General features: G+C 37.4%; 1 protein-coding gene across 1 annotated transcript; it reads left to right on the top strand.

Moving 5' to 3' along the window:
• Positions 1–2,959: 2,959 nt before the first annotated feature.
• Positions 2,960–19,663, top strand: apol1 (apolipoprotein L, 1). The gene is made up of 34 exons (XM_083889126.1): positions 2,960–3,025; positions 3,393–3,458; positions 3,568–3,636; positions 4,527–4,595; positions 4,695–4,766; positions 4,899–4,934; positions 5,781–5,852; positions 6,840–6,908; positions 7,074–7,145; positions 7,245–7,313; positions 7,570–7,641; positions 7,725–7,793; positions 7,934–7,993; positions 8,085–8,150; positions 8,628–8,687; positions 8,883–8,948; positions 9,165–9,212; positions 9,353–9,421; positions 9,504–9,557; positions 9,645–9,716; positions 10,950–11,015; positions 11,319–11,405; positions 11,512–11,571; positions 12,292–12,327; positions 12,876–12,929; positions 14,017–14,091; positions 14,609–14,659; positions 14,839–14,925; positions 15,012–15,062; positions 15,983–16,018; positions 16,894–16,977; positions 17,058–17,097; positions 17,279–17,333; positions 17,615–19,663. The coding sequence occupies exons 1-34, from the start codon at positions 2,978–2,980 to the stop codon at positions 18,570–18,572; spliced, it is 3,018 nt and encodes a 1,005-aa protein (XP_083745252.1). The 5' UTR covers positions 2,960–2,977; the 3' UTR covers positions 18,573–19,663.
• Positions 19,664–20,068: the final 405 nt, after the last annotated feature.

A 20,068-nucleotide genomic window follows, 5' to 3' on the forward strand; every position in this document is an offset into this window, starting at 1 on the left:
ATTTGCATTTAATCATCAAAATTCCCTCTATATTCCTTTGCTAGCTTTGTTTGAATGTTAAAAATGCCTAATTTCTCAGTGTTGGTACTATTTTATGAGTTGACATGTTTAGTGGAAGTAGCAGCAGTAGATTATTCACACAGTGAGCGATGAATGACAGACGGTTAAAAACTGCTTATCTGCTAATGCCTTTACAACTCTGACCTGAGAGATAATGAATCGCAGTAAAACCTGTTGAGTAAACAAAAGTGTTTCACACTGAATTGGGCTCATTCATAAAAATCAATCCCAATACAAACATGTAAAAAAAATGCAGTGCATGTTTTTTTTTTTTTTTTTTTTTCATTGACCAAATGAATAGATATGTATTAAAAATAAATAATAAGAATAATAATGTGTATTTCTTAATGGATGAGCAGTGTTGATAAAGTGTGTCACTTTATATGTAGGCCTATATACATTTATACAAGAAAATAGAACACAAACAAAAAAGGTAGGTAGGTAGACATCTTGCATTAAAACTGTGACTCTTTGATATTTTTTATATATATATTTGTAGGCTTCTTTGCAGCGTAAAAACTATATTATTAGTTATTCCATAGTTGTTGTGGAATAACTAATAGTTTTTTCGTTAATTTACGAAGCATGCAAATAGCCCAGGTGGACGCCAAACACTTAAGTACAGTAAATTTCATATACTTATATATAGACTTTTACTTAAGTAATATTATATATACACATGTAACAAGTGTGTTATTTATTGAGTCAAGAAATGCGTATTTCATCCACTGCTGGCCAAAAAATATTTTTTCCAGTCCAGAAATGTCCTGAATTTTCCGAGCAGCACTTGAACGCAGCACATTCCAAGGTAAGAGAGACAGACAGACACGCCCTGTCATGGACGACAACAATACACAGGTGTGTGTGTGTGTGTTCTTTATTCAACTTTAGTGAACGTAACATTAAAACCTAAAAATAGATTTTTCTGTCATTTCAGTCTTTCAAAATATATTATTTTTAAATGGCTGTCGGTGATTTTCCACACCATTTATGAAACATTAATAAGAACTAATATTTGTTTTTAAAAGAACAGGTGTAGCAGTCACAGAGAAGTGTCACAGTGGGAAGTGTCCTCCATGTTTTTCGTCACCGTGGAAGAAGAGACAGAGGAGGAGGAGGAGAGGGAGGTTCTTCAACTTCACATCCAACAATCAGTATCGACATTGGGAAAATGTCGAGGACGTAAATAAACTCACTGTTGGACATTTTAAACATTTACCGCTCGGGATTTTAATCCACTAACGACAGTTTCACAGCGTTATCGCTAATCTGTGAATCAGAGACACACGGTGAAAATGGTGAGTTTAGTAAAAACCGAAGTTTGACCTCGACACAATTCAGATTATTTTTTAAAGTGTCCTTTAGCTGGTTTGATGTTGTTGTTGATAATGTACATATTTTTAAATGACGCGTCGCTAATGTTTTTGACAGAATCGCTACGATAACCTGGAGTTGGATTTGGAGTGTGAAGGAGGAGGAGGAAGCGTTGAAGTAAGTGGTTTCTTTAAAAAAAAAAAAAAAATAATAACGTGGTTTCGAGCCGTTTTGTGACTGGATATTTCAGTTTTAATAACACAACGACACAGTGTGGTTCATAAATTGTGAACTGTGGTCCATTTTCTTCACTGTGGACACTTGACAACGAGGATAAAGTGGCTTGTAGTTTCATGGCCGTGTTAACCTGATCGGCGGGTCATGGGCTAAACCACCCCCTCATGGCCCCCCACTGAATATGAAGTTTCAGCTGAGCAGGGACAGGAAGATACTACTTTTTTTTGTCCACTATTCCAAACTTGAGCATCTACCAATACTGATATTAGTCCGATAGAGTAATTTTTAGACCACATTTAGACACATTTGTGCCGAGTCATTTGAAAGACATACATTTTCCAACTGTGTAACACATATTTTGGATTGTATCAGATTTTACATACACAGTCTGATATCCGATCAAGGGATTTTGACCCGTATCAGACCGATACCAATACAGAGCGATAATACACAGTGGGTGTGTCACTGCCAACTGCTTCAGGATTTTGTGGTGACAAAGCGATGACAAGTTTCAAATGTCCACGACTTGTAAACACAAAAGGAATCTGAATATGACAGGATTATTATTATTATGCTGTCAAATCCGACACTAAAGGCAATCACACCCCTCCAATCACCAATGATCGTATTAAGAAAAATACAACCTTGACCTTATTATTGCTTATAATGTGGTTAGTGATGCCAATTCAATGTCAAAATCACAACACACAAATCCGTATGCTGTAATATAAAATACATCAAATTAACAAAAGTACAATTTAATAGAATTCAATAGATATTAAATTAACTGTAAGTCCGTTTAGTCAAATTGAATTTAAAAGCCACACTAATGTGGACAAGCTCTCCCACTGTCTGTTGTTATAGTTATAATAATAATAAGAACAATACAAATGTGTTTATTGTGCACTTTTTGAAATTCAAAAGTGCAACAACAGATAAAACGGGTAAAAATCATTTCAAAGGAACAGGGTAAAATAATTTGCTACATTAAGACGAAAAAGTATATTTTACTCTTTTCCTTGTGGTGTTGAGTTATTTACTGTGGTATCATTTAAGTTTACCTGCATCATTGCCCCACTATCTCCTTTTATTTCACACAGAAACTGGGCAAATCATGATGAATATTACCCTGAAGTAGAGTCAAGATAATCACAGTAATTTTAATGTCATCAGATTTTCGACTGCAGACACAAACAAACAAACAGCTTCAAGTCCAGACTTGAAATGTGGACCTGAAGCTAGGCGGACAGTGACCCAGAAAACCATGTGCATTCCTTCCTGAATGTTTTCACATGATGTTGAAATATTTGTCTTTCTCCATCTCTTCACTCTCTCCATTCAGCACAAAGCGGCATTATTTGGTGGGATGTTCAAAAGATCTTCTAAATCTGTGGAACCATTAATCCAAGCACAGGTGACTTTGTTGTTTTCATATTTACTTTATTGAATTTATTGCCGTAAACTACATTATTGAGTTGATACATGTGACTGTTACCTTGATTGTTCAGTTTCTTGTTCAATACACTGGATAAACAACGGAATAATTAATTCAATAACAATGTATTTTTACTGTCATTTTACTCAATTCATTCACAAAATACCAAACACTTTGACTTCATGTTGGACAAACAAGACATTTTCTCAGAATCATGAAGAAAGTGTCTTTGTTTTGAATTTTTTTTCCACTTTGATTTAAGGTATTTGGCTTGTTCTTATGTTTGACTTGATACAATAACCAATATTGTGTATTAATTATGAAAAACTACAACCTGACATTACAGGACAATTTATCAGCCAGTGGTGACCTTTCAAAGAGCAATGACAGTCTGAATGACATCAACGGCAAGGTTTGTAAATGCTTTATGTTGTGGTTTGTTTAATTTTTAGCCCCATTCTCTTTGTTTTGTCTTTTTTGGCTTGTCAGCTGACGATATCTTATATTTATTAATGTTTCAGGAAAAAGGAGGCGGATTGAAAGGAATGTTTAAGAAGACGACCAAACCTGCCAAAGAGGCTCCTCCACAGGTTTGTAACAGTTTTGGACTGAACTATGATCCACATCTTGTTTTTTAGTAATTATAGCATGTCAAAAGCAATTTTGCTCCATTTCCTATTGTTAAACTACTCAACAATATACATTAGCTTAGTATTTAATCTAAGACTTTAAAGGCAACACTTCACTTTGGTCGGGTCTGACATGTAAAGGTTGCCAGAGCAGTGTCTGTCGTGGCTAACTAACTAACAAACACTATATGGACAAAAGTATTTGGACACACCTGTTCAGTGTTAAATCCAGGTGTTTTCAATCAGGCGTTGGGCTTGGACCCTTCATCTCCAATCAAGGACAATCTTAACGCTTCAGCAGGCAAAGACATTTTGGACAATGCTATGCTTCCAGATTTGTGGCAACGGTTTGGTAACATGACTGTGCCCCAGTGCATAAATCAAGGACTGTAAAGACATGGTTTGAGGACGTCAACCCCATCGAGCACCTTTGAGATTAACTAGAACAGAGATCGCGAGCCAGGCCTGACCTCATAAATGCTCTGGAGAAGGAATGGACACATTCACATAGAAACACTTGAAAATCTTGAGTAAAGTCTTCCTAGAAGTGTGGAAGCTGTTACAGGTGCAAAAAGGGCCACCAACTCTCCAATCCTTTGAGTTGATGTCTCCACTGTGTATGTGTGAGTCCAGTGTAATTAAATCCTTGTTTGAAATTGCCTGATCCAAATCCCACGTGTGTCCAGGGATTATTTAAAATGCAGGGTGTTTTTTTTCTCTACATTGATGTTGTAATACTGCAACACTACTGTATTTGCAATGATGCTATAACCTCAGTACGGGCATAAAAGTAAATTTTTTTAAAATGTATATTAAGTATTTGAATGAATGAAAATTCTTTGTGTTAACAGGTCACCATGTCGGTAAGAAATCCTGAACTCTCTGTCAGTAGTGACAGTTTTTTAGACAAGTCATCGAAGGTGAGTTCAGTGTTGGCTCTCTGATGTTATATATATTCTTATTCAATATTCTTAGTAACAACCTTTCTTTGTCCTCTAAACTAAACCTTTTTTTTCCAGGATAAACCAGGAGTGTATGGAGGAATTCTAAAAGCGTCTCACAAACCAGGACATGTCCGGAGGCCTTCGCAGGTGATCTTCATTTATCCAAATGTCTCCTGGGGAAACAAAACATAATCAGCTTCATTCACAATGCGTTTAGTAACTTAGAAAGTAGTGCTGTGTTCTTTCTGTTCGAGGCTAAAAGATGATCTCATGTTTCAGGATCTTTTGGACAGTGAGCTCCCTGAAAACACCAAGGTGAGTATTTTTTATACTTTAGACAAGTTTCAGAATAAACTCCTTTTTAATCCTCTTTATTAACAACAATCTTTTCATATGACTTCAAATAAAATCACAATAAAACATAAAATAAAAGAAATACACGTTGAAAATGTGAGTATACACACACTCACACATGCACAAACTTGTTTTTATACCTTAGTGAGGACACACCATAGACATAATGTGTTTACCATTACAACCAAGTGCCTAACCTTAAGTCAAAGTCATTTTTAATGTCATTTCAGCAATATGTACAAGACATACTGAGGATCGAAGTTATGATAGGATACTCCCAATGGTGTAAAAATACAACAAATAAATAAATATGTTTAAAACTGTCTAAAAATACACATAGTACGTACATTAAAAAAAACCTAACCTAAACCCAATTGTAACCCTAACCCTAAAAGTGTAGGTTTTTAAGTAGATAGACAGACAGAAATTGGCAAATGTTGCTTGGGTTCTATCTAGTTAGCATCACAGCGCGTATGGAGACTTTTATTTATACAAAAAACATTGCAATGTTTTGCATCACAACAGTGAGTTGTTCCTCAGTGTGAGCCTGTGACATCACCTTTTGAAGTCTTTGTAAATGTGTCCAGCTCAACACATTGAATAGAGCATGTGAGCTATGTGTTGATGTTGTGTTGTGTTCATGTGCGTGGTAGAGCGAGGTGAACCTGCATTCATCAGCAGGTTTGTGGAAAGTACTGCGTGATGTGTAAATTCCATAAGATACAAACGTAGAGTTTGTTTTAGTTACTCACACACTGTACAGATCAAGTGATTATTATGTGACCCTTTACCCCCTCCGTTCTTCAGGAGTCAGGTGGGATGTTCAGTGGGATGTTTAAAAAATCTCCAAAGCCAATTGGAGCCAGGACACAATCCCAGGTGAGAGCCGTGTGTCTGAAATGTGATCTAGAATTCAAAGGAAAGCTGATACAAACTGGAGAGAGGGTGTGTGAACGGAGCACGAGTGGGAGGATTTTGACCAGAGCATGAAACGGCATGTTTAACCCTTACAACACAGAGCATTTATGCTACTTCTATTAACATTGCTATATTCAAACGTATAGGCTATAAGAATATGCAATATAGTTATATATGTATTTGTGTATATATACACACACACACATATATATATATATATATATATATGTATGTGTGTGTGTGTGTGTGTATGTATATATATATATATATGTGTGTGTATATATATATATATATATATATATGTATATATATATATATATATATATGTGTGTGTGTATATATATATATATGTATATGTGTGTGTGTGTGTGTGTGTGTGTACATATATATATATATATATATATATATTGCAGGTTTTTGTAGCAGTTTTTGTAAGCACTCTGTTGCATTTTTAGCTGTCCCCCTTTTTGCAAATCACTTCCTGTGTGCAGTACAGAAAAGCTACTGGGTAACATGAGATCGCAAACACCAATCCTGAGAAAAATGTAGAGAGTGTCGTGTGGAGCTGGAAATCTTAATCCGCTTTATGTAAACTGGATCACGCCCTCGTCACATGGTGGTGGCTGAAATATTTCTTGACACTATATACAGTACATACTTATTTAGAGTTTATGGATCCTTTTGGATTTTAGATTTTTCTTTTCTTTCCAAAAGCTGACTTGGCAAGAATTGCCAGTGTTGGCTCATCGCTATACTACAATGCATATTGTTTTACTTTTTTTTCCAATGTGAGCTGTGAACAAATTAACCGTGAATATTGACCAAAGTAGTTTGCAGCAGATTTGAGGTAGGGGGACAAGGGAGCAGACCATTCCTTGAGAGTGGAAATTGCCATTGATCTGCTCCACTCACATGCTCTGACTGGAGATGTTTGCCTCTGTCCTTCAGGAGGATTTGACTGCACCAAGCAAGCTCTCAGGCAGCAACGACAATCTGTCTGAAACTGGCAGCACTAAGGTGAGGTTCCCTCAAGCCTGGCACCTCCATGAACATGTCTTGTACACAGCAAGTTACTGTTTTTCCATTTGAGATCTGAAACCCGAAGGATACATAACAAGAATTCTCCACTGTGGGGAGAATTATCTCATACCACATTTTCTAAATGGTTTTCTTTTCACGCAGGAGTCGGGTGGGATTTTCAGTGGGATGTTTAAAAAACCACAGAAGGCCTTTGGAGCGAGGACACAATCCCAGGTGAGAGTTGTGCCTCTCACTCAGCTTTCATTTTGATTTGGTGTCACATTATTAGTTGATGATAATATGTGGATGTGCTCACTTGTTTCTGTCTATCAGGACGATATCACTGCACCAACCGAGCTTTCTGGCAGCAACGACAATCTTTCTGCAACTGGCAGCGCTAAGGTGAGGTTCCTTCAAGCCTGGCTCCTCCATGAACGTGTCGTACACTGTTTAACAAGAAGATTATAATCTGTTATATCTGAACTGTCAGTCAACATCTATTTTAACCCTGAGCCTTCATACTAAAGCTGCTCAAAAACTTCCTAAGTGAAGTGTGTACTGAGTTAAAGTCACTGAAATCAGTGAATTAATAAGTGAAATTCTTCCTCTTTCCATTTGAGATCTTAAACCCTGTGGATCCTCTTTTTCCTTCTTGCAGGAGTCAGGTGGTATTTTCAGTGGGATGTTTAAAAAACCACACAAGGCCATTGGAGCGAGGACACAATCCCAGGTGAGAGTTGTGCCTCTCACTCATCTATTTTTTTTAATAATAATAATTGGATGTACTCACTTTCTTTACTTTCTGTCCTTCAGGAGGATTTGACTGCACCAAGCGAGCTCTCGGGCAGCAGCGACAATCTTTCCGTAACTGGCAGCACTAAGGTGAGTAAGGTCACCTACCTTTTTAGTCTTATCATTGAATTTTGTTTGTGTCTTTGTTTGTTTGACTCCTTGTAGAACCAGGTTAATATCTGTAACATATTGTAGTCTGTCTTTTCTTTTTTTTTTTTGTCTTTTCCCAGGAATCAGGTGGGATGTTCAGTGGAATATTTAAGAAATCCCCAAAGAGAACACAGTCCCAGGTGAGGGTTGTGAACACGTTTCACATTTTTACTTGTGTGACATTATGTGGCGTTATAAATAACTCCAGTGATGTTTGTTTCTCACCGTCAGGACGATTTGTCTGGACCCGATGAACTATCCGGCAGCAACGACAACCTTGCAGAGAACAATGCAAAGGTGAGTTTTGTACAAGCTGTGTCCTGCATCATCAGCTGATGAAACTATTCATAACAATATATACACTACCGTTCAAAAGTTTGGAAGAAATACACTCTATACATTGTTAATGTGGTAAATGACTATTCTAGCTGCAAATGTCTGGTTAATGGAATATGTACATAGGTGTATAGAGGCCCATTTCTAGTGTTCTAACGGTACATTGTGTTTGCTAATCGTGTTGGAACGCTATTGGATGATTAGAAAACCCTTAAAAACCCTTGTGCAATGATGTTAGCACAGCTGAAAACAGTTTTGCTGGTTCTAAAAATCATTATTTCTAATCTTGTCAATGTCTTGACTATATTTTATATTCATTTTGCAACTCTTTTGATGAATAAAAGTGTGACTTTTAATGGAAAACACAAAAAAATTGTATAGATGACCCCAAACCTTTGAACAGTAGTGTAAATAGTGAATGTTAATTATTTTTTACAGGAGAAAGGAGGATTTCTAAGTGGTGTATTCAAGAAAAAAGGTGCCAAATCTCAGTCTCAGGTAAGATGGACGTTTTTCTCAATGTCCGCTTTTGAATACAATAAGTGTAATATTTTGTTTGAGCAATAGTTCCTGGAAAAGTGGGAAGTATGTTACACTGGAAATGAGTTGTGTGACATACTTAAATGGTAAATCAATACTTGTGTTGGTTTTTAAAGCATAAAATAGCACGTTATGATATCTCCCTGTTTGTAGGATAATCTGTCTGTGGATGTTGAACTCTCTGGCAGCAGTGAAAGCCTCACAGAAAAGTCTTCAAAGGTGAGAGACGAGGCTTGTTTTTATTTGTGTGTGTGTGTTTGCATTTTTGCATGAACACTAAAGCAACAGGGGACGACACATTGTCCGTTTAAGTCCTAAAGTGCTTTGTCTTTTGTGTCAGGGTGGAGTCTCTGCAACGATATTTAGTAACAGGCTCAAATACAAGATGATTGTGTGATAAGGTGAGAGAAACAGTGTCTTTGTGTCCAATTTCAGAACGGTTTCAGTGCAATGATGAAAAGCACCTTCTACACTGACAAACAGGTAAGTTCAGATTAAATCACACCTCCCTCAAAGTAAATAGGGACTCTCATTTAAAATAAATAGAAGATTAAATACATATGGGATATAGTATTGCTAGAACTTCTACAAACTAGTTTAGTAAAAATAGTTTATATTCACAGGAGAAGAACAGAGACACAGATGATGAGGAGTTGCTGGACAACGGGGAGGAGCAGTCGAGTCACAAACAGGTTTTTAAATGTTCATTCATTAATTTGTTTATCATCTTTCTTCACAAAACGTGGTCTGTAATAAACATTTCCTCCTTTTTAGAATAAATTCACTGAGGCAATGACGAAGCTGAATCCTTTTAGAACTGCAAACAAAGTAAGGATGGCACATACGGACAATAAACACACACAATAATAAGAATTGTACAGCCTCACTCTTTCGTCATGTACATCTGCTCTGCAGAACGAGAAGCAGGCAAGTTCTGATGATGAGGATCCACCTGCAAGCAGGGAGAAGTTGTCGGGGAACAAACGGGTACTTTGACATTTCCTTATTTCTGTTTGACTATTCTAAGCTTAGTGAAACCTTACACTGGTGGAGACACCCCTCATTTAAATGGAGACAAGCTTCCATGTTATATTTTGGTGTTTTTATTCACAGAGAACACTGCTACTTCCTGTATGTGCAGTTCTTCACCACAACGTGTGTGTGTGAGACATTGTGAAGTAGTTTGTTGTGTTTAGTAGGTCAAAAACAGGGATGTTTTTAACGATTTCATACCCACAGGCTCTATTAGAGAGCCCAGCTCAACTTCCCTGTTTTGTTTTGTTTTATGGCTTAACTACGACTTTGTTTTTTGAGGAGTGTGAGTGTTTAAAGCTTTGAAAATAAACGTCCCCAGTAGAGAGAGGGTAAGAATAAGACCTGAATTGTGGATAATGCTGCTACTGCTACTGTCGTGTTGACAATCCTAAACCCTGAAAAGAAAACAAGGCAACATGACACTACAGCAGTCTAACTGGTTTCTGCTTGTGCATCAGTAAAAATCGCTGAAACTACTTTATTAAGAAGTTCTGCTTTGTTTATTTCTCTTTAGGTATACTGTGTTTGTTTAACATCCTCTTGGCAACCAAATTGTCTTTGTTTGCTCAGGAAGGTTATACAGCAGTCTTGTGGTGACATCATTATTCTCTTGTTTGCCATGTGAACGTATAGCCCCTGTACTTGATGACATCATCTCCTCTGGTTTTAAGAGGGCTGAGGGTGATGCTTGGGTGATGAACCCAAAAAAACAAAATGTACATGAATCGACTAGATTTAGCACTTAAATCTTTCACTTTCACACAGAACACCAAGACTGGAGCTATGTCCAAACTGGATTTGTTCAACACAGGAAATAAAGTAAATAAATGTTGTTGGATGTGTTTGGTGATGGTTGAGGAACTAGTGGTCGTGATCGTGACTAAGATGGCGGTGTTGGGAATGTGGACTTTTCTGGCATTTCTGGCAACCATTGGTTTCTTTTCATGTCGGTACAATATGAAAAACCATGCTATTTGCAACTTTGACGTCCGTGCCATGCAATGTAAATCAATGGTTGGCATGGCAGGCAGAGTAAAAAACATCTGTGTTGAAATATCAAAAGCATTTGAGAATGTTCAACAAAATGTTAAATCATATGCTATGTCCTTGTAAACACAACATTTACAAGTAATCAGATTGCTGATGATGCAATTTAAGATCAAATGTTTTATATCATTTGTTCAGAAAGACTCTGAAGACACAGAAATGCTCAAGGAGAACGGGAAACGAGTGGAAGAGATGCCGAAACCGGTTAGTCTAATAAAGATGTCACTGCTGAGTCATCAGTAACTTTATACACTTACTCATGCTTCTGTTTTTTTAAGGACACTCACTGGAAATCCCTTTCGTAGCCCCGTCATAATGCTTTTACTTCGCCAAATTCTGTTACTTCCCCAAAATGTCCTAATTTCCCCAAAATGCCCTCTTTCAATAAGGTCTAATTCACCAAACTGGTTCTCACAAAGTTAGAAGTACAAGTAAACAAACAAAGCTGATCCTCCTCCAGGTCACTGTGTGACCCTGTGTGTGTGTGTGTGTGTGTGTGTTCATCAGGTCAGAAGAAAAAAGATCCAGCAAGAAATGGAGGAAAAGAAAGAAAGGAGTGAAACGCCGCTGGTCCCACCCAGACCGACAAAAGAGGTTTGTTTCCATGCAACGGATAACAACTGCCGCTCAGAGACGCGTACGTCCAGATGAAACACCTCTGATTTCTCCTCCATCCGTCTCTGTCTTGTGATTTTTGCAGGAGATGAAGAGGACCTCCACTTACGACAGAGCGAAACCAAGAGGAACTGAGGATAATCAGGTAATCAGTGTGCACTTTCCATATTCGCTATAATTCTACATTTTTAGATCAGAGAAAAAAAAATACTGTTGCTGTTTACAACAATGAAATTGAAGAATCATTTTTCATAAAATGTATAGATTTGTCATCATAAAATGTCTACATATATAGACTAGCGTTCAAAAGTTTGGGGGTTGAAATTGTTAATGTAGTAAACGACTATTCTAGCTGCAAACGTCTGTTTTTTAATGGAATATGTACATAGGTGTAGAGAGGCCCATTTCCAGCAACCATCTCTCCAGTGTTTTAATGGTACATTGTGTTTGCTATTTGCGTTGGAAGGCTATTGGATCATTTGAAAACCCTTGTGCAATTATGTTAGCACAGCTGAAAACAGTTTAGCTGGTTCTTTGATGAAAGGGCAAAATTATTATTTTGAATAAAAATCATTATTTCTAATCTTGTCAATGTCTTGACTAAATTTTCTATTCATTTTGCAACTGTTTTGATAAAGAAAAGTGTGACTTTTAATGGAAAACGCAACAAAATTGTATAAGTGACCCCAAACTTTTCAACGGTAGTGTATATGTATGTATGTGTGTATATATATATATATATATATATATATATATATATATATATATATATATATATATATATATATATATATATATATATATATATACATAACGTTTATACTGTTTTATAGCATACTGTGTGTCTTCTATTTGTCCTCTGCAGGACACTCCTGTCATTCCTCCAAGACCATCAAAGGAGGTAAAAACTGCAATATTTGCAGAATATATAATAATAAAGCTTTATTGCAGACACAGGTCCATATCATACATATACATAATAAATAGTATAAAAGGAGATACAAAATACATAGATTGATACGAATAGATAGATAGAATAATCACATATTGGCCTCCAGGACATACAGGCTATTGCACCAATGCCTTCTTAACCTCGAAGTGAGCCTATATCAGCTTTTCAGAGGGCTGACGAGGCCTTCAATTATTTGGTTCTCTGACTTGTCCAGGTGGCACATAAAGCCAAACATCAATTGTCTTAATAGTGCCTCACAGGTAGGCACTTGAGTGGACACAAAATTGGCTGGCACTTTACCACCTAGGGACACGAAGCAGTAGCCTCATTGCATCATTGTAAGCTACCTTAAGCCTCTGCATACTCTTTTTCTCATAGTTAGACCACAATTGCTATATAGACTATCAGTAAGAGTTGAGAGGTGATGTTTGTCTGTGTGTATCGATGTTGGACTGTGAGCCTGCGTGTTTTAGAAAAATGTTGTGGTTCCATTATAGGAGATGGACAAAGCAGCGAGACATGGTCAGCTGAAGCTGAAGAACAAACATCAGGTATTGATGTGTAAACATGGTACAAGGGTCAAATTGATACTGTTGTTGTTTTTTTTTGTTTTTGTTACCTACTTCCTCACATTTTAAATCTGTAACCCATCAAACTACAGCTAGATTTAAAAGAAACCCAATCGCAATAATGTCAGAAAGAAACGTATTGTACAGTAGATATTTTCCCCGTGTTCAGCCCTCGTCCAGTGTGTGAGAATAAGTGACCTCTAATGGTGGGACTGCAGATTGCAACATATGAAGGACTCCCATTTCACTAGCATGTCAGATAACTGTGGAGACCTTTGAAAACAAGAAAGGATTTCCATAAATTTGACTGAGAACAGTACCTTAACTTGGTAGGCAGGTTGTGTGCTGTGCTCTATTCTGGGAGATGCGTAACTAGTCACTGTACTGGTGCGCCGACGGCCAACGACGACATAAAACGCAACACCACAACAGAGCAGCTTGTTTTTTTCTTCTTGGTTTGTGGCTGTTTGTCTCATCAAGCTTTGTATGAGAATAGAACACCGGTCCCAAGGGAGTCATGCTCCACCTCACCTCACAGCAGGTGAGACTGACTGCTGTGAGACTGACTGTATTTTATCCATCCTAAATCAAGTGAATCCTTGACTTTTTTTCTGGATTACTCATCTAAACAGATGTATGTAAATTCATTTACTGCTGCATCATTAATCTGAATGAGAAATTCACTCTGGGATTCATTATCTTTTGTGTGTCTGCAATCATCCAAGGTTTAGGCCTTGTAGGCCTGATTCCCGGCCTCGTGGTTCAGTGTATAAAACCAAACCATTTTACACTTATATAAACAAACTGATCATTAGTTTAAATTCCTGCCAGTAAACACTCACATGTCAGACCTTATCTCAAGGATTAATTGGGGGGGATTTTATTTGATTCAAACATTCACTTAGACACAATAATGAACTGACCAGCTGTAGGTCAAAGCCACCATGATGTGGTTGTGTGTTCTTAAGTGTTGGATGTAAACTGCAACTTGAACCTGAATGGCTGAGGCATAGCTGCTACCATGAGGATTTCGTTCGAGTTACCGAATCATTTTTCTATTTTGCTGCAGAGCCAGTCAGGTGACGAAGATGAATCTGCTGAGGTCAAAGAGGCAGATGAGGCGAACCTTGCAGAGAGCAAAGCAGTAAGTTTGAAATATCTTGTGATATTGAAACTTGGTGGATTTATTTACATCAAATCTATGTATATACATATATATATATATATATGTGTGTGTGTGTATGTGTGTATATATATTGCCAATGTGGATGATTTGAATAATCAGCTTCTACATCCAGTTGATTCAAAGAGGATTCACCATGATGAAATTGGCCTAGTCCCACCGTCTTGGCCTCAGCACAAGTCTGGTCTTGGTCTTGTTCTTGTTCGTGTGCTATTGTTTACATGAAGATATTTTTTCAGTCATTTCATTCTGAAATTATCTTGACATATTTGTGAACATATGGACTTCTTGAACAACTGTCTGTTTGTTAGTAAGATGAATTAGTTTTTCTGTAAGTCATAAGAGCAGATAGCAGCTCAGATATGAAGTACAAGCCTCTATGTCACCAGTGTCTGTGATGAAATGTAGTTTTTCCAGTTGTTGCTTCTCATTCCCTCTAACACACCTCTCACCGAGTCAACTTTGTTTTTTTTTACAGACCAAGGTGAAAAAACAAAGACACAACCCGTGGTCTCGTGCTGGAGCCAAGGTGCATGATTTATTTTTTTTACTTTTTGCCTTCATCAATACACTGAATACATAAAATAATATTCGAGAATAATTCCAAATTTGGAATGAATGTTACATTTACACAGGAAATTCATAAACTGCATTGAAACATCAAGGTTTTCTTTGTTTGTTTGTTTATGATTTGCTTTCTTCATTTAGTCTGATGATGAAGAGCTAAAAGAAGAAGCTGAGTCTTTAGCCAAAGAGCAAAACACAGATGACGATGACGCCAAGGAGAAAAAAGAGGTTTGTTGAAGTCTAATTTCTAATATCAGTTTGACTTGAAGTTTTACTTAAACTAAAATGCAATCCTCCTTCTTCTTTTTTTTTAGACCAAAGTCAAGAAACCTAAGCGACACAATCCCTTCATGCCACGGGTCAAGGTATTTTTCAAACAAGCAACTTGTTCTAACTTGTCCCCTTTCGTGTCAACACTCCCCGTCTATAGAAACACTGGAAAATGTTACCTGATACCCTGAACATGGTTATTTCATAGTTATTTTCAGCCACAATGCTGCACATTGTGTTCAGTGAGCAGTCTTTATCCTTGTAGTCATATCATAAGTCTGTAACTGGGAACTGCAAACGTTTCTCACTCAAAGACAAAACCAAATCTCCAGCGCAGCTTCACTGCTCTGTATTATAATCTCTCCATTCCATACTGTAGAAATTAACATTTAGAGATTTAAAGAAATAGTCCCTGGTTTGGTGCTTTGACAAAGGAAGTAAATGTTGATGCGTCACACCTTTCATTGTGTTGGTATTCATTTTCCTCAATGAGCCATTGTGACCTTCGAGGAAGCACTGCGTCCATTTTGTGTATCCTCTTATTTTTCACCATTTTACTGTGTACAAACAATTTAATAACTGCACATATAAATACATGACATGGACAGGTTAGGAAGAAGAGATGAATAAAGGAAAACAAGTAGAAAATAAAAGAAAACAAATCCAGGTTCGTTTGGGTTTGTTTTTAGTCGTATAAGGTTTTCAGTAAAACGTGTAATTTTTTTTTTGTAGTATTTGTTTATATTAAATGTATTTTAAATTTGCATTTAGTTTATCCAGATGTATATTCATTGTTGACCTTGCGTCTGGCTGCAAACTCAAAGTATGACGTTTGTTGCGTTAAGAATACAAAGTTACTTTCCTGTTAATATTTTAGCTGACTGTTTGTTTGTTTTTGCTTTGTGAAAAATCTCTGTAGATTTTTAACTGCCTTGATTGTATTCAAACAAATAACTCAAATACTACAACAGTTGTACTGTGTTTTAAGTATTTGTCTTTTTTTTTTTTTTTACAGGCCAAAGTCAAACAGAAGAATGACGACACTGCAGAGGTAAAAGGGGGGTGGGGGAATTATATCTTTCTGCTCTTTTTTTTTTTTTACTTTCTTTCATGTAGACACTTCACACACTCTGTGCATTAAGATACAGTTGACTTATTTTGTTCACCAGACTGACGTGTTAGTCATTGTCATTTGTGATTACAAGACATCTGTTTCAGTCACCTGACCCTTCTTCCTCCTCCTCCCTGACAACAACCTCACTCTAGCAGTTATGTTGTCTCTGGTGAGACACTCAGCTCCCAGCGGGCACTATTTCACCCAATGTGCTGACATGAAACCCACCTCCACGCCCTCACACGGTGTTTGTGCGTCTGCTCGTCAGAGAACGGCAAGGCAGAGATTAGGTTGCAATGTGGCCAGACTCGTTTCCCAGCTTCGGTTTTCAACATGTCTGTGAACACTTCTGCAAAAACAGCAGAAATAAGTCTTGTCTTTTGAAATCCCTTTGACCATCACTTCCTCCTAACAAGGAAGTGATAGCACATAAGCACATAACAAGTGAAAGTGAACATAGTGTGTATCTGTGTGTCATACTACTTGAGCTATAAATAATGTTCTCATCTGCAGGGTCTTAAAAAGTCTTGCATCCAATAATTTGAATTAAAATGTCTAAAATTCTCCTAAAATCTCACAAAAGGTCTTAAATACAATTTTAAAAGGTCATGCATAAACTTCAGTCTCGCTTTGAAATGTTTCCTTCATGTCTTTAGTACTTTTTTGGCAGTATGGATGTGAAATTGCTCTTAAATTGTATTCGTTATGGTCTTTAAAAAGTCTTTAAAAGTCTTAAATTTGACTTGTTGAAACCTGCAGAGACCCTGCATGTACAGTTTGACTTCAACGCTGTATTATTTGTGTTGTCTCAGAATGAAGGTGGAAACAAGTCGTTGTTTGACCGGCTGGAGGACCTACGCGTCGACCCATCAGAGCCTGAAGACGGTCAACAAAATGTAGTGTAATGTCGTCTGATGCATCATTATTAATTACAGTGAACAATTCAAACCCATACAAATGTAATAATATCTTTCAGGATGTGGAGGATCTCATGGAGTGGTGGAACACAGTGGAACGTAAGTTACTTAGTTTCTTCTACGACCAGAAGAATAGAAGTGTACAGACATCGCCGTTGAGCCTCTAGATTAAAAATAAAAAGTGCAATTTTAGACCGACCACTCTTCATACATACAAACTGTCTGTTAATGTTGTTTTTGTAATGTTTGAAAGCTTACTTTATTTATTTTTCTCTCTCAGAATGGGAAGACCTGCCGCCTCAGGATGAAGACATGACAGAAAAAGAAGAGGCCAAGTAAGGAGTTTTATATTTCATTAAGAAGAAGGGATATGTAATTATGTTTATTTTATTCCAATCAACCTATTAGGTTTTGGATAAACTCTTTTTTTACAGTTATCAGCAATAAGGTAATAGATTGAAAGCGATTTTACAAGAATCTATCCTTCTGAGGAAAACACTCATCACGATGTTGTTACTAAGGAGGTGCTTTGTGGGAAAAATACATTTTATTGGACTACTGTCTTCATTGCTACAAACTAAGACACTTTTTGGTCACAATGACTTTCTCTTTTCAGGGCGTTTGCTTTGACGGCTGAAAAGGTACAGAAGGGAATTCGTGTCTTCAACAAACTGTTCTCAGAGCGAGCTGAGAGTCTCTGGCAGCACGTCATCGACCTCAACGGTATGGCCGATGGTTTGGACAAGTTCAACAAGAACACAAAGATTGCCCAGATCACAGGCGGCTCCACCAGTGCCATTGGGGGCGTTGCCACCATCGCTGGCCTCGCTTTGGCCCCAATCACCATGGGAACCTCGTTGATTGTGACGGCGGTAGGACTCGGCATCGCCACGGCTGGTGGTCTGACTTCGGCAGGTGGTGGCATCTCCAACCAGGTCAACAACTCCATGTACCGGAAGAAGGTGGAGCATATCGTGGAGGACTACCAGGAGAAGATGGTGGACTTGAACAAGTGCCTGAAATTCATCAAGCAAGGAATTGAAAACTTGCGCAAATTTGACCTGATCAAGATGAAAAATCATGCCTACAATCGTGACTTCCCTGTCCTCAGTAGTAGTTTCTATGAGGACGGCGCCATGGCAGGAAAAGCTATCCTCATCAATGCCAATGAGATCATGCGTGTGGTCCAGATTGCAAACGTGGCCGGCAGCACGGCAGCCAGAGCGGTCCAGATCGCCAGTATGGCCACCGGAGTACTCACTGGCCTCTTCGTAGGTATGGACATCTACTTTGTGGCTAAAGACTCGAAGGAACTCAAGAAAGGAGCCAAGTCTGAGTTTGCTGCCAAAATCAGGGAAGTAGCAACGCAACTACATGATGGTCTGGTGGAGCTCAATTCCATACGAGAGGAGCTGCAGGCCACCACGCCAGAAGAAGGCGCAGACCATAACAATGCTGCTTTTGACAAAGACAAGAAAGAGAAGGACTATAAATATGATAGTTCAGAGGAAGATGAAATTGACCGCATCAAAAAAGCGATCAAAAAGGACATCGAAAACCGAGAATATGTTTGATTTCAAACCAGTTCCCCATGCAAGAGTTCCTTTACAGCACTAGCTCAAAAATACAACCAGGAAAATTCTCTTTGTCAAAGACTTCACTTGTGAAATACACAGTTTCTTGGAAAAATTTGAAATATTTTTTAAGGGGAAATAACTGTCTTATCAACATTTGCCTTCATGGGAGGAACTGAGGATTTGTGGTTGATAAAGTTTAATATCTGCTCCTCGGGCAGTTGTGCCAATGTGTAAAACTGCTGTTTTTATTTAACTCTGTATTTTGTATGCTCATTTTTATTCATTAAAGCCGTAGGTGTAATATTTTAAGTATTTTTCAGAATTATTAATAATTTAAACTTTAAAGTCTTATTGTCTCAATGCCTGATAGGGAAAAACTGGAGTAGTGCCTTTATTACTAATAATGCCTTACAAATACAGTTATGCTAAAGTATAAATAAGTTATTTTTTGCAGGTGTCGGGGCTGCAATAAAACCATTTCCTCTATCATGTGCTTCTTGTTTTAGATCTGATGTGGGCTGGTTTATAATTTGACAGGATTTGTTTAACCTGACAACATTGGTCCAGTAATAAGCTTTGTGTTAAAGCTGTCGGGTATGAATGCAGAATTGTTTTGTTTTTAATGATGGCACAAACTTGGCTAACTACCAACAGCTTATGTAGTTTAATGTAAACACTAGTTTGAAATGTGTGCTTATTGTATTTCTGCCACTTGACATTGTTGTTTAACAGCATTTTGATCAAATGTGTCAACCATAATATTCTGTATTACGTCTGTAAATCTTCACTCTGAACCTGGCCATATTAGCAGGCTAACGTTAGCTTTATTTCATGGCTAACCACTATATCATGAGAATATTGGATGTATCAGTCACTTTCATGGTCTTCACGTGTCATAAAAAGACAATTGTTGAATAATTGTGATGCCACAGGAGGACTCACTTAACATGTCCAGAGACAAACAATGTCTTTTTACGAGATTTTACGATTTAAAAGTTATTTGTTTGATACACTGCGTATTTATTAGACCTTTTGGGCAGTTGATCTGGTTATTGGTGATACCTTTTTATATGTGCAATAAACTGTAGAGCTCCATGTGTAATAAATGTAAATGCAAAAATTATTATAATAAAGTCCGTGAAACACTATCAAGTATTTATTTATTTATTTATTTATTATCCCCACCATGAAAGTTGTGTTTTTAAAAGTAGATGTTTTGGATCAAATGTATTTAGAATGGAGGTGATAGTCCAAGGAAATTATTCGTTTGAGTTGGTGATTATTGTTATTATTATCATTTACAATTTAGTGAGATATTGGATTACACTGTGTCCGTGGGAATCTGAACAGCCTTGTTCGAGGTTTGTGCTCTCGTAGTGCTTTCTCTTGTTTCTTTGCACTTTGCTGAGGTGGTAACTGTTTGTCAAAGTCAGTGACCTTGACTGCTGATAACTTTTCTAACTTTTAATAGGGTACTGTCTAACTGTCAAATA

The sequence above is a fragment of the Microchirus variegatus genome (assembly GCF_963457635.1).
Source record: "Microchirus variegatus genome assembly, chromosome: 5".
Classification (NCBI taxonomy): Eukaryota; Metazoa; Chordata; class Actinopteri; order Pleuronectiformes; family Soleidae; genus Microchirus; species Microchirus variegatus.